General features: G+C 43.6%; 1 protein-coding gene across 2 annotated transcripts in view; it reads right to left on the bottom strand.

Annotated features, from left to right (window-relative positions):
* Positions 1 to 15,645, bottom strand: part of HLF (HLF transcription factor, PAR bZIP family member) — a 47,302-nt gene extending 31,657 nt beyond the window's left edge. Inside the window, exons 1-2 of one of the 2 annotated variants that reach the window (XM_006125142.4) lie at positions 15,300 to 15,645; positions 13,418 to 13,753 (exon numbers count right to left, since the gene is read on the bottom strand). In XM_006125142.4, coding sequence (XP_006125204.1) covers positions 13,418 to 13,753; positions 15,300 to 15,405 — 442 coding nt within the window. In that variant the 5' untranslated portion in view covers positions 15,406 to 15,645. The remainder of the gene's footprint in view (positions 1 to 13,417; positions 13,754 to 15,299) is intronic. The other variant, XM_006125143.4, reaches the window with a different exon arrangement.
* Between the last annotated feature and the right edge of the window lie 206 nt (positions 15,646 to 15,851).

Genomic DNA, 15,851 nt, shown 5'->3' with positions numbered 1-15,851 from the left:
AATTTTCTCATTTTAACCTAGAAGTGATATAGGTACATAGTGGTAGAAATGTAGCCGTGATAGTCTGGTGCAGTTGAAACAAAAAACACAGTCCTGTTTTTTGTTTCATATAGGTACATACAATGCCAATCAGAATTACCATTTACCGAGTCTGCATTGTCCTCAATAAGACAACAAATTAATGAACAAAAAAAGAAAAAGTTTTATCCTAGCACCTCTTCAGAAAATTCAACCAATCCAAAGAGCTAGTTCCATATTTCATTGCATGGGTGATTAGAGCCAGGAACTATAGCAACATAGAGCTAAGAAACATAACCTTTTCCTTACAGCTGACCTAAACCAGAATTAATTATTCCACTTGAATAGGTCTCTCACTCCTCCCTCTTCCCTCTCCATAATGGAGAGCTGCTCTTCCTTCAAGAATCAGAATAATATGAAACATGATCACGGGCAAGGATATTTAGTTAACCCTTTATTCAGTTTTGTTGTTGCTACACATAAAAATGTGAATTCCACTAAATGCAAATTCTTCTAACACAGAAACTGGAGGACAATCTCCAAAGGTCTTGCAAGTCCTAGAGTAGGAGCTTCAGAGGGGTAGCCAAGTTAGTCTGTACAGAATACTTAAAAAAACAACAAATAGTCTGGTAGCACGTTAAAGACTAACAAAACACGTAGATAGTATCATGAGCTTTCTTCATGATGGTATCATGAGTTTCCTTCGTCATTTGAAGAAGTGGTCTGTGTCCACGAAAGCTCATGATCCCATCTACATGTTTTGTTAGTTTTTAAAGTGCTACCAGACTATTTGTTGTTCTAGAGTAGGAGGTGTGACTTGGAAGAGAGGAAGCCTATTGGGGCTAGGAAAAAGCCTAAACTGCTGCAAAGACTTTGAGGAACCAAAGTCTGAATAGCCCTCTGAATTGTTCAGTCTTTATGGCAACTTTCAATTCTGAGCTACTGTAGAGTCATCTCAGCCCCATTTACTTGGGCATGCAAACTCTGTGCTGCACCTCTTAGACTTGGGCTTTGTCTACACTTGAAAGTTTAAAGCGGTCCCCCCCAGCACTCCAGATAAGCCACTTCCACAAGGAGAGTAGCAAACTGCACTGGGAGCGTGGCTCCCAGCACTGTAGCCCAGTTTACACTGGTGCTTTACAATGCTGCAACTTGCTGCGCTTGAGGATTTTTCACACCCCCGAGCCAGAAAGTTTCAGTGCAGTAAAGTGGCAGTGGAGACTCAGCCTTTGTGTTCGCACAGGGGCAGTTCCACTGGTACCGCTCAGCCAAGACTGAAATCACGTTGAGGTAAGTGTAGACAGAGACTTGCTACTCTCAGACACATGCACACTGCCCACTTGGACTTCAATGATAGCTGCGGGAATACATGGCCAATACAGAAACTATTTCACCATGTTAAGTCATTTCACTACATGTGAGACGGGGAAAACTTTGGGCAACTTTTTTTTTTTTTTTTTTAAAGATCTGAAAGTGAAATTTTCTCACTATGTATGCATCTTTCAAAGAGTGAGCCCCGCACCTAAAATCATTTCACATCTGGACCTAACTTCTATTTTTCCCTTAAGGCAATGTCTTATGACATAATTATATAAACAAAAACATTGACATTTCCCATTGAACTGCATCTGTGTATCCTCAGAACAGTCCGGCTCTTTTTTCAAAGCTGACTTTTTATGTACCAGTCTTCCACCCTTCATGTGCCCTTTTATGATGCCATTTTTTATGTCAAAGGGGTGGGAGGGTCTTCAAGTGACTTGACTGTATGTTGGAAACATAATACAGAGTAAAAACGAGTCGTCCAGTGGCATCTTAAAGACTAAGGCCTGGTCTATGCTACAGCAGAAGGCTAAATTAAGATACACAACTTAGCTATAACTTAAATCGTGTTTCTGTGCCCTCCACAGAGCGCAAGGCAGACGGGAACAAATGCTCCCATTGGCTTCCCTTACTCCTTGCGAGGAACCTCAGAAGATTGACCACGGCAGAATCTACCTTCCGTGTAGTTAAGACATGGCCTAACATTTATTTGGGCATAAACTTTCGTGGGCAAAAACCCACTTCATCAGCTGCATAATATTAGTATGCGTCAGTGAGTTTAATGAAAGCTGAGCAGAACTGGCCCAGGCAGATAACCAGATGTAACAATACCAGGGTTTTGCCCACAAAAGGTTAAGCCCAAATAAATCTGTCAGCCTTTAAGTCGCCACAGGACTCCTCGTTGTTTTTGCAGACACAGAACAACATGGCTACCCCTCTGAGAACACACAGAAGATTAAAAAGCAAGCGGATAAAAAGAAAATCTGCCCAGTACTATATTGATGTACCACATTATGCTGCAAGGCGGTTGTGTCATTAAAACTTTGTACAGACACACCCATATTTACAGCACACAATGTACTGAATCATGCAGCATGCCAAGAAACTCAACATATCTAATCTGGCAGAAAAACAAAGTCACATCAGGTTAATCCAATTCTTATATTACACAGTTTTTTAAAACCCAGATGAAAAGAAATCTCTCACGTCTCTCTCCTTTATTGCCCCTAAGAATCTAGCTTTCCACAGTCCCTGTCCCCAGCCCACTTTTGCCATGTTTCTGACTGATTCCTATCCCACCCCCTCAATGCCTAAGCCTACGAGTGGAAATTTACATTGATTAAAACGTGCTGTATAAGGTAGATTTTAGTGGAATGGGCTGGTCGACGTATATTGCAGAGGCTGGATGGTCAGACATATACACGAGGTCAGTCGGACACCTCCCTGCCGACATTTTCCCCACCACTGATCTTGCAACAGTGGCAATAAGAGGAGGTGTTCAAAGCACCCAACTGAAATGGGACATAACTGAGAACAGGGCCATTTCAGCAAGTTGCCCTGGACTGCAGAGCCGGGGTGATTCTGCCTCATAAAGGGGGAAGAGGGTGCAAAGAGACAGTCCAAAGCTATCCTCTGTATGGGCTCCCGCTGCCTAAGTACAGACGGGGGAGGACAGGACGAGCTGAATTTTACAATTCATGGACAGTATTACCACACCAAAGCACGTATAGACCATGAGTCAGGCCTCAAGAAGTTATGCTTAAAAAAAAAAGAGACACTTAAATATTAGTATGGGGATCTTTTTAGCTTGTAGAGACTAATGTTTTGAAGATTTTCTCCATAGGCACAAGGTCTAGAAACTGACATTTAGAAAAGGAAGCCAACATTGACATATAACCACGAGACTCCAGTCGGAAAAAGCCCATATACACCGTGAAACTTGCAATAAGATTGCAAGAGCGAGCAACCCTTCTTATACACCAAATGCCCCATTTGCATGGAGGTACAGCAGCAGCAGCAGCCATGTGGCCCCTTGAGAGCTCAGCAGCAGCTGCACTTCAACTCTATGTTAGGAGGGGAGTGAGAAGGTTCCATTTGTCTGATCCCTGAAGAGTCCCCGGAACTAAGCCAGTGACCACCCCAGCTTTGGCAAGAAACGGGATTTAGCTGTGTGACGTAGTGGGGGTACCTGGCTGGTTTCTATGCTGCTGGCTCTCGGGTAACCCCCACTGGCTGCCGCGGGTACCACGACCCAGCAAAACAGGATGAGTCACTATGCAAACCAGTATGGCCAGACACCCCCCATGGAGAAGAACAAAGGAAGGTGGAATGCTGCCCTGGCTGGGGGGCAGGGCTGGAAGAGAGTGAGTTAGTTGCTGGCTGGAAGCATGGAGGAGACAGCCTAGGGAAAGGGGCTGGAGTTTAGGGGCCCAGTCTCCCCCATCTCAAGGGGCCCTGAGGCAGCCTAGCCCAGCTCTGTGACCAGACTACATCTGTGCTGTGCTGTAACCTGGAGAGGCAATAAACTTCCTCTATTCCACCGGCTGGTGCAGTCTGTTTGTGCCATTTCGGGGTGCAGGAGTCGGGGGACCCCCAACGCGCCGTCACAAGCTGTTCAGAAGCATTTAGCTCATATGGGGCAAGGGTTACAAATTAAATTGCTTGCTATTATCATTGCACTTCTCTGTGATGCAGCACTCAGTTCAGCCCCAAACATCCCTCAATCCTACTGAAACCTGGTGTTACTCCTTTCCACATTATTGGACGTAAGATCTTGAAATTGCACGTTGTACAATCTGACACCAAACCATTTCAAGATTGCTCCTCTTTTTTGGGGGAGGAGGCTGTCTTTGTTTTACATGTTTTTAAGGCCAGCATGACATTTCATTCCAATTCATCTGAGGAAGTAGGTTTTGCCCACAAAAAAAAAAAAAAAAACCTCATGATTCTAAATGTGTTGATTAATTGCTAAGGTGCCACAGGACCACGTAGTGCTCACTCCTCCAAGAGCAACATGATTACTGTAACTTCTAGGGACATGAAGGACTAGTCAACTATCCAATAAGCACATGCTTGTCAGAGAGTTGATTACTTGCTTTCCTCCCCCCCACTCCCACCTCTATCAGAAAGAGGTAGCAAGGGGGGCGGTGGGAAGAGGAGGGGATACTTCAAAGTGGCAGTGCCACTTGGAGCATGGGGCCAGACCCTGGGCTCCATGCGGCCCTGCCACTTTGAAATGCCGCATGCAGCCTGGGGCCAGCTGGAGTGCCTCCAGGCTGCACGCAGCATTTCAAAGAGATAGCACCACAGAGAGCCTGGGGTCAGTGAGGGAGTCCCCAGCTGATCCCGGGCTCCTGACGCCGGGCTCCCCACGGCATTTCAAAGCATCAGCACTGCATGGAGCCCGGATCTGACCCCTTGGGGTGTTGCTACACTTCAAAGACAGAAGCACCCAATCAGCTAATCGAAGAGCCGATGCAAAATGCATCAACTATTTGATGAGTCAATTACTCACAATTTAACATCCCTAGTAACTTCATTGGTTATTCCTTCAGATGAGTGACGCAGGAGTGTTGGGTTTTGGAGTCTGTTTCACAGCATATTTGTGTCCTCCATTTGGAAAAAAAGAGTTACAATCACTTTTTCCCCTTAGAAAATAAACCCATGAAAGCGATCACTACTGGGGTTCTGTTTAGATAGCACTTATGGTTTGGTTTTAATGTTTTCATCAGTAGTGCAATTACAGAGAGACCAGGATACTTAAAACAGCCATTTTCATGCACAGCTACTGAACCAGTAGGAGAGCCTCTGAGGACATTAGAAAGCATGTGGTCCAATTCTTGCCATGCAACATAATGGATTTGCTATGAACTAAGAAACAGGCTCATCCATTTGCTTATTAAATTCAGAAGCACCAACCAGTTTTGCAGCAAACTACTTGATCTCTGACCTACTGTCCACCACCATGCTGCAGAATAAGAATTTATAACAGACAGATCCCTAAGGCTAATTGGAGAATTAGTCATTATTGCCATTCCCTGCCACCAACCCTGAGCCAAATACATGTGTGCCTGTCCATTTAGGCTTTTATACTTTTTTGGGGAGGACATTTTGTCACAGATGATTTACTGCTGTGGCTCATTCTGGCATCTGTTTGTGACAAATGTATACTAATTGAAGGAACATGCTGATTTGTAGGCACCTGGTACATTTTGTTTCAGTAATTATCTGTGTTTCATCTCCAATTAAGCACTGAGATCCAAGAGAGTTTTCCCAGGCTCTAATAAGATTGGGGATTTACCATCCTAAACGGGAACGAGGGGGGGGGGGGGGGGAGAGAAAGAAAGAAAAAAAAAAAAGACAAACAGTAGCATATGAGCAAATGCAACAGCAGAAGACTATTACCAACTTTAAAAGTTAGGAGTTAGCTATGAATGGGAGACAATGGGAGAGGGTTCCGTGGCAGCATGGCCTAAGAATGGGTTCCCTATGTGATGTAAATCCACGCAGAATTTGGCCCTTCCAAGCTGTGGCTCAAACACAGCCCAGTGTAACAGGTGCAACTCCTGTGACAGCGCTGGGCCACTAACGGGGGGTGATATAAACCAGGGGGTACATTTGGCAGAACGTAAGAGTCAGTGGCAAAATGTGTAATTTGCACCAGTGTGGAATTCCATGGGTGGACTGGGCATTTCATGCCCAGGAGGGGGCTACAGTAGAAAAAAAGCACTATGTGAGGCCCCACTTCCCTCGGCTGGCACCATGCCGAGCCCAACGCTGTCAGCACCACATCCCGACGTGTGTTAGGTAGACCATTCCTATTGGGGGATGTAAACATTTTAAAAAGTCACCATGTACCCGCTAAAAATCTGACTGGTTGCAGGCTGCAGTCTCTGCAGCATAAAGCTTAAAGAAACTTTATACTGGAGAGACCGCCTCAAAACCTCCCTGGAGGCTCTGCTCCTGGAGGCTTCACTGTGGGTTCTGCAGCCAGCTCCCTGGGAGCAGGGCCAACAGCCCCAGCTGGCTCCACTCCCAGGGAGCCAGTGTGTAACCTGCAGTTGGGAGGGCAGGGGGAGAGAGAACAGGCCCACCACAGAAAGAGGCTGCAGTAGGTTCCACAGGGCTGGAACACCCCCCTGCCGGGGCAGGTGGGGAGCTGGTCCAGCCCCTACCAGCTAACAGGAACCATTTAAGATGATGTTTTCCAGTTAACCTTTCACATCCCTAGTCCCTATTGACGTCACCGGCTTCATCTCTGGCTCCTCAACACAAAATCAGTGTCCGGTGGGCTCAACTTGGGGCCATTTACACTTATTTTCTCAACTGAAAACACGACTGAATCTGATCCACCGACTCCGTGTTCAATTTGTGGTTTTCCAGCTCTTGCCCCATCTAGAGCACCTCACGTGCTCAGGATCATAGCACGTGTATCTCTGGAGACTGGTTGGCTGAGATACTGCTTTTCTATCCATCCCTGGCTTTTCTGGAACTTGTCTGGAATTCATATCATTTTAGCCACGGCTGACAGTGAGACTGTTAACAAAATGTTCATTTTTAGTTAGCAACATGTAACTAAAGGTATCCCTGACAATGAGCCCTCAGCCAGTGATAGCTTCGGATTTTACTGACCACGAGCGTCTTTTCATGCTGCTCTTAGAACATACAGCACCACCGCTGGCTACCACCTCACACAGAAAATCCAGAAAGACAAGAGAACCCTTCCATTCTCCCATGCCCTTAGGAGTTGATGAGGATGGAGAGGGAGGGACAAAATGCTGGATTGTGCAGCTCCTTTCTCCAGCTGAGCAGCATCTCAAGCCAGGTCTGCTCTTAAAATTTCGAGTCAATAACTATGGCACGCAGGTGTATGAAAAAATCCATACCCCTAAGTCCCATAGCAGTGCTGTACTCACCCCCAGTGTAGGCACAGCTATGTCAATGGAAGAATGTTTCTGTCATCCTCGCTACTCAGTGAGATGTTCCTACAGTGATGGAAAATACCTCTTCTGTCAGTACAGGCTGCACCGGCCCTATGGGATGATGCTGACACAGCTATGGTGCCATAGCTATGCCACTAGAATCCGCTTGGTATAGACACGGCCTTTCTCTGTGAGCAGCCCCATCCAACTCAACAGGATTATCTGAGGAGTAAACAACTCAGCGTGATTAACTAGGCAAAATCTGGCCACAACTATCTCTTGCTTTGCCAGTCTACAGCCAAACACACAGTTTAACATTTTCTAAGAGTTACATTTAATCAATGTCTTCTTCGATGTCCCCTCTGCCAAACTTATTGTGAAAATGCATGAAGACTCCAGAAGACGCTTGCTTCTTCAAAAGTCCAGTAACGGAACGAGTCAAACGCATTTTGCACCACCTTTCGAGACGTGAAATAAGGCTCTTTGAAATGCACCACAGCTCCTGACCCACATGATCGTGACACGTACAGGTGGCTCTTGGACATCCCCGAAATGTCTCACTAGGAACAAGTCGCGCCTGTTACCCATTGTGCAATCCTTACTTTCCTTGAGTAGCACTTAACTCACACACGTAGCCTCATTTATTTGGTCAAAGCAACTTCACGTGAGGTTTGCAGAATGAGGCCTTGTATATTTCTAAATTATCATACAAAAAGGAGAACATCTTTCTTTTGCTTGTTTAACCCCTAAAGGGTTTTAAATTGCTTGATCACATAAAAAAGAATCTGGAAATCAGTAATTGCCATTTAAACAGCAAATTGAATCTACCAAGTAAGGAGGGGACACAATGTGCTTGCTTCCAGCACTAGCCAGGTGGTGCATTCAGAATTTTTTTTTTCTTGTCATGTATGTATGTGCCAAAACATACTCTGTATATTTCGTTGACCCCAAATGCAGCTTGGAGATCTTCTGCATATTACATCTCCCTGGCACATGAAGCCCATATAGTTCAACCTTCCCATTTCGCTGTTATTTCACTAGAGGCTGCTCATGGCAGAAACACACAGTCCAGTGTGTGCTTGCTGCTGTTCTAGCAAAAGTCATGCTGAGCAGACTGCACAGGGCAGGGCCACGTGTCACAACACATGGTCCTGCAGGCAACAGCCCTTCCCAGCCTTCATGGGAGACAATGTGAAAAAGCAGCACTCAAGCCGGGCCTGCTGCCACGTGGCAGTCCCAGGTTCAAAAAAATGCAGGGGGAGGTGGGCACTGGAGGTGGTGTCCTCAGCCTCTCAGCAAGGGGGTTCATCATGATATGGACCACGCGCCTCGTAATTGCTTCTAAGCAAGCATTACAGCTAAAGAGGAGCTTGTGTTTTTATCTGGCTGCTGGGAATATGCAAGTCCGTGGATTGGAAAAGCTGTTCTGGAAGACAGGGTGAATATTAAGATATATGGGAGGTAAAGGGCAAACCAGATTTAAAGGGTGTTTTAACACATCCCTTCTTGAACTAGGCCACTGCTTAAGTCACTCCATATATGGTGTCAAGAGACTAGATGCATCAAGCGAAAGACTGTATCTATTTGCCTGGTGTCCTTAGGACTGGAACCAGACAGATAAGAGACAGAACTTTCAATTTCCCCATAGTAACCCATTTCTATCATTACAATTCAGTATCTATTTGGCAAGTAAAGAGGCAGAGTTATGACATGCATTGTACATGACAGCACTCAATTCCTGCTCTATACAAACACTCAGTGAGCAAAAATGTAAGGAAATTCTTCCTACCTCAGCTTCCACTTGGGCCCCATATGGCCCTACCCACTTTCTGTAGACCCCTCATGACAGCTGTCCTATCTATTTAAATTATAAATATGAAATACAAAAAGCCAGATTTTAAACTGATGCTAGTGATCACCAACCAGGTATCCTCTGATGACAGCAAAGTACTGCCTTCAACATTCTCCCCCCAAACACAGCAAAGTGCAGTTAAACATTCTTTAAAGAACTCCACAGCCAAATCCAAGTCTGCGTTCCTACTGCAGAACAAAGACAACACAAGTTGGAAACACACATAATATGAAGCATCAACAAAATGTGTTGATAGATTTTTTTTTTTAAGTAACCTGTTCGCTAACATGGCAGCAACAGTATTCCTTAAGATAATTATTGATTTAAACCAACTAATCAGAGGTTAAGTGCCCCTTACAGCAAAGTGAAAATATTTCCAAGTCCATCTACACGTTGTGTTGGTGAATTGAACACTCTCAATGCCTCATCATTAAACAAAATCACAACCAGAATCTAATCTTGCAGCGCTCACTATTCTGGATAGCTCTTGATCCAAATACAAATGGTAAACCCTATATGTAGAGTCTCCACATACATTCCTGGATGGTATTATTTCATTCATTCTTCACCCAGAGAACAAATGACAAATGGAATCACTGTCTTTCTGTCAACCACAAGGTAAAGACATACAATACAAAAAAAAAAAAAAAAAGGGAACATTTTTTTCTTAAGGAAAGCCAATCTGTTACAATTTTGTAATGTTGTATTTATAGTGAAGGTCAGATTAGCTCTGCTGAGCTCAACTAAGTTTGCTGGCGAATGTCAATGCAAGTTTCTGGATCATTTCCAGTAGTTGTAAATATGTTAGAATTTAGGATCTAATTGTCTCATTCAAACAATGGTTACATTTTCAGTACACATGTGATATTTACTATTATAATGTCAACAATGCATTTTATGTTGCTAGTATATGAATCTTATAAACATACGTGTCTCAGTCTCTGTCCCACTTACACAAACATATATATATGGCCTCCCCACAGTACTGACATGTATGCATACACATATTTTAGCACTGACGCATCACATACTATGGGGCCAAATTCTGCTAGTCTTACTCATGAGAGCAGACCCATTCAAACCATCTGACAGGAGGTGAGCAAGATTTGGTCCTATAGATATATTAAATGCCACACTGCAAGATAGGCGGCACTAACAACATTAAGCAAGATGACATTCAGAACACAAAGCACTACAAACCTTTATTATACGTGCGATAGATAGACTGATCACCCTGGCATCTTCGTTTTACCAGCATTAATAAGACCATCTGAACTGCATTTGATTGGTACTGTAATACTTTTTTTGTCATTCTAATTACTCCTGTATCTTAGCATAAGAAAATAAATCATGACAACAAGCAGAAGTCCTTTTAATAACGAAAAGACAAGGGAGTCCACAACTATCAAACCAAAACTTTTCTCAAGGTACAATTTTAAAACCAGACAATAAAGTCCACATGTAATGTGTAAATGTCATGCCTTCATTCTAATGCTGTTTTTACATTATCAGCTGCAGCTCACTATCTTCTAAACGAATGTCATGTTTTGAGAGAAATCTTCACATAGTAGGTTTAACTGCTATTTTTTAAATACAAAGAGTTTTATATTTTTGAAATATATTTGTAATCTGATTTTAAAAGTAGATCAAACACTGAAATCCATGTTGGATTGTGGATGTTCCCTCAAAACAAAGCATGCGAGACTAGAGATGTTTATAAAACGATGTAGGTTAGAATGTATTTGCATTGTCTCTCAGAAAATTAATGCTTACAAATGTATTTGGTTTTTCTCTGCATCCAGGTTATAGAACAGAAAAAAAATATTGTGACTAACAGACAAACTCTGCTCCTCATCTAGAGAAAAATAAACTACATTATTGTTAGGCAATAGAAGGAATTGTGAAAACTCTGATCACAGCTAGTTCCTCTTCTTCCTCGCCGTCTTTTCCCTAAGGCTATATCTCGACTGCAAGCTTCTTTCGAAAGATACTTTTGAAAAAGAGCATCTAGACTACAACCAATACTTTCGAAAAAAGCAAGCCGCTTTTTCAAAAGACAGCACTCAGGCAGCCTGGATGCTCTCTTTCGAAAAAGCACACTTTGCATTACATAGCGCCTTTTTTCGAAAGAGCACTTTTGAAAAAAGGCGTTATTCCTTGTAAAACGAGGTTTTCTGTGGTCAAAAAACTGCTGCGTTCTTTCGATTTACTTTCGAAAGAACGCATCAGCAGTCTAGATGCAGATCTAGAAAAAAGGCCACTTTTTTCGAAAAATCCCTGTAGTCTAGACACACCCTAAGAGACCTGGATTTATTTTACAACAGTAAAAAAATATGTATATGTATCAATAACTGCATTTATGAGCAGTCCTGTGGCACCTTAGAGATTAACAAATGTAATAGGTCAGGAGCTTTTGTGAGTAAAACCCACTTCATCAGCTCAGGAAAAACACTCAAACTCAACGGCCTGCAAAAAAACATGCAAACAGCTGACCCATAACATAGATTACAAATAAATTCTGACAGGTGATCATTAAAAGGCTGGCTCTCTTTCAGGGGCTCCTGAAAAAAGAATCGCAAAGGATAATCACTTCTTAATTGTGTGTATGTGCTTGGGGGGGGGGGGGGGGAGAAGAGAGAGAACGAACACATGTTGTATGCACAATGGCTTATTAAAATATATCAAGAAAAGTAGGGGTGTTTTTCCTCTTGCCAATTCTAAACGTTATTTAATGTTGGAGAATGGTAAAAATTACTGTTAATTCTGAACTCCGAGATCCCTTAAAACTGAGGTGGGAGTAAGTGTAAACAGTCTCACAAGGACTAGCCAGTGAGAAAGCAAGTAAATGAAAGTCTCAGAACACCATATTGTGCTCTTTCCAACTTGGGCCCCAAACACCGTTCACAGCCTTATTTAAAAAAAAAATAAGAAATTAATTTGGCAATTCATGTGGTTTTGGCACATTATTTTTCCTCCCTAACTACTATCATTCTGTGTATTTATTTTGACTCTCAGATGGCTCTGACAATAGCACATACATGCTGTGCATGGCAAGTGATCAAGCAGGGAGGAGAGGAGAGATTTCCTGTTCTCTGCAGCTTACTTTGCTCTCTCAAATGGTGTGAGTGTAGGGTCACAATCCAAGTTTAGCAAGACTATGTCACTTTATTTGAATCAGAAGGCTTCTTATTGCTCCATTTCCTCCAAACTGTTGGTATCATGCATCAGGTTCCCACCTCTGACTTGACACATTGGGGTAACTCCATTATTAATACTAAGGGTCTGATTTAAGCCCCCTGAACTCAGTGAAAAATTCCCCTTTGACATACAATGGTTTTAAATTAGGCTCTACTGTCAAAATCCAGTTTAAGGTGTTTATTTCTCTGCCCTTTGCTTAGGGCAGAATTAGATAAATTCATGGAGGGCCAATCCATCAATGTCTATTAGCCAGGATAGGCAGGCATGCAACCCTATGCTCTTGAGTGTCCCTAGCCTCTTTTTGCCAGAAGCTGGGAGTGGATGAGATGGGGTGAATCACTCAATGATTGCCTGTTCTGTTCATTCCATCTGAAGCATCTGGCATTGGAAGACAGGATACTGGGCTAGATGGACAATTGGTCTGACCCAGTATGGCTGTTCCTATGTAGGTCTGAGTCTCGTATAACTCAGCTGAAGTCAGTAATTACGCTCTGGGTCTACACTAGAGTGACAGATCAGAATCTGCCGCAAATGTTTGTGTTTTATTTCTTTAACTATTATTTGTCCATTTTTTATTGTGTGCACTTTTTGACTGGATTATCACAGGAGGATACAGGACATACAATGATATGGGCAATGTTACAGACAAGGACCCTCTTCCCTACCATTTCCACTGAAATGCCAGCTGGGACCTGAATTCTCTTCTGTCTCAGTGGTCCTGTTGACTGTATAAATTCTCTTTCGCGGTCTCTCTCCTTTTTCCTTTCCCTGTTCATTTCACACTGTGGCATCTGTGCATTACTATTTTTACTTCTGTTTGTATTTTTAGCCTGATAAATAGCTAGGTTACCAGCAGGGAAAAGACAACAGGCAATTTTCCATGGAATTTCCACAAGTTATTGACACAATATAAGCAAAAATCCCTGCGGAGCTGGTTAGCATTTTTCCAGATTATCAATTATTATTACTACTGACCCTACCAAAGACGCGCTTCATGTTGGAAACTTCGCTATGCTGCCTGTGTCAATCACGTAGTGAGAAATAATTTACTTTCTTTGTTTGTGTGGTTATTTAAGAACCTCTAGGGCAGATCTTGCAAGTGAGTTACCTGGTCTGACTGGGCTCTGCATGCAGTTTTGAGACACCATGCCTGGATGCACTGATGTAGAGGCCCTGTTGCTGAGGTCCATGACAGAGGGTGCTGCTGAGGTAGCTTGCTGGAGATTTGGCTGGTGTGGACTGTGGTCATGCTGGGCCGGGCTGGGCGGAATTCCATTTTCTGAGAGGAATTCTTCCAGGTCCATGTATTCCAACTGGAAAGTATCTCCATCATATGGCAGCGTCTTGTCCCATAGCGTTGGCCCCAAAAAAGCAGATTGTGGGACTGAGGCGCTGGTGCTGTCATCGTCTAGCTTCTTTTCTTTGTCTTTTTCTTTACCAAATGCTTATAAAAAAAAGCATAGTAAAGTTATAAGGGTTGAGTAGTTCATAATTATTATTTTCAAGAAAATATTTTTCCACTTTTTTAAATATCTCACCACAGATATAAGTCCTTGGATTCCTTTCACATGGCACAGAATTAAAGGGTTGACTTTTAAATGACTGTGTATGTATGCACATTTTCATCAGTTCTATTTTTAATTGACAATTCAGCAGCATTCAATGTGCACTTTGATAAAGGCTTACAGATTTCTTGAGAGAGTCCGTGCTAATCGACAAAGCAAGTTACGGAGAAGATGCTGCCAGATATTTTATTGTATTGGAAAGGATCACTTTTATTTTAACATTATTAAACAAAATACTTTAACATTATTAAATAAAAGGGCCCAACCCTGCAGACTTTAAACAGCTCAGCCATTGAACTTAAGTTGTTTTGCTTGCTTTGAGGTTGCAGAATTGGGCCCATAAGAAGTGATAAACATCACAGTATTTTTATCATCATTAAAAATAATGTTTAGCTATTTCATTTTCTGCTGCATATTTTGACCATTATTGTAAACATGTTAGGATAAATATACTCAAGAGATGTAAAAAACAGGCAAATAAATTACAAAAAATGCCACTAAAATTAAGAACCTAAACTGCCTATTAATGGTAAAACAAAGTGCTTTTATTCACCGTTAATTTGGAAAATGCTCTTAAACACCTAATAAAGTGAACAAGACACCGTGAGGTCACTTTTTTTTTAAAATGTAGCCCCTTGATTTGCTAGTCTAAATTATTACAGTGTTTCCCCCAGATATATTCCCTTTAAGAACAAGATCAGTAGATATTGCAGGATGTATGTTTTTGAAATAACACATGCTTTTGTAATAAAGCCACACTTGATAAAAATTATGATTGCATTGTCTTATCCTCCCCAGAACTGTACATTGCAACGTTTCAGCTTTAAAATTCTTATTCGTTACCATTCACCCAAATAAGTTTTAAACATATTTTTTTTTTAAAGGGGAGCAAAGTCAGGAAGCAAAATCCCCACCAAACGAAAAAGATGCTCCAACTTCAGTCACCCAGAACATACACTCATTTCTGGAAGGACATTTGGAACACTGTGCTGTCTGCTTCTTCCTAATAAGTCTGTCTTAAGTACAGATGGAACTGTGTTCATTTTCAGAAGATCTCCAGTATATTGCCCACCGCTTAGCTGAGCTATCAATTGTTCTGCACTGATTCAAGAGAGAGCTGTTTTTCAACAGCGCATTGATCATGTGTAGCCATGCCATGATCATTCATATTCTACTGACTTGCTCTCAAAAACTAGAAGTGACAATCTCCTGGGAAAAGAAGCTGCAGAGGTTCACAGCTGACCGCTAAGCAGGTTCCTCTGCTTTTCCTACTTGGCTCTGCTCTTCCAACGATGCAGAACTCTCAAGCGGCAATTTATGGGGCAGCTTCAGCAAGGCAACTCGGCACTGGAGACCCAGCCTGCCATGCAGGCGCTGGCTAGGGACGAGTTACCCCCGCTAGCAAAGCAACTTTCTGCGTCTCACCGTCTTCGTGGGTCAGCGGCAGCTTGAGCGGGTTTTCCAGCAGGGACTTCAGCACCCCGTAAGTCGGAGGTAGGAACGGCGGGTTCAGAGGGAGAGGGCGAGACATTTTTCCCTCCCGCTTCCAACCAAAACACACAAAACCCCCCAAATCTGCAGCCAGCCCAGCCGGAGCAGGGGGAGCAGTTGCAGCGGGCTCGCTCGGTTCTGGCAAGCGACGCCCCGGGCTCGTCTGCGCCTGCCCCCAGCAAACCAGCGCCCAGCTCCCACCCCCCGCTGCCTCCTGCGCCCGGACGCGCGGCGCGGCTCAGAGCACTCGCCCAGCCATGTGCCGCCCCGGCCGCGATTGACGTCAGCGCCCCGCCCCGCTGCCGGAGAGGCCGGCGGGGGAGGAGCTCCCCGCGGATCCAAGTGCGCCGGCAGCCGCCCCCGCCGGGCTGCGTGTTCCACGTGGCTGCGCGGCGCCCCTTGGAGACGCGGCTCTATCGCGGTTCACGTGCGGGCTCCCAGGCTGCTCGCTGCTGCTGCTGCCCCCTGCCAGCGCTTTGGGGTTGG

The sequence above is a fragment of the Pelodiscus sinensis genome, chromosome 20 (genome assembly GCF_049634645.1).
Source record: "Pelodiscus sinensis isolate JC-2024 chromosome 20, ASM4963464v1, whole genome shotgun sequence".
Taxonomy (NCBI): domain Eukaryota; kingdom Metazoa; phylum Chordata; order Testudines; family Trionychidae; genus Pelodiscus; species Pelodiscus sinensis.
Note: the sequence above shows the minus strand (reverse complement) of the source record. Positions and strands in the feature narration are given on the sequence as shown.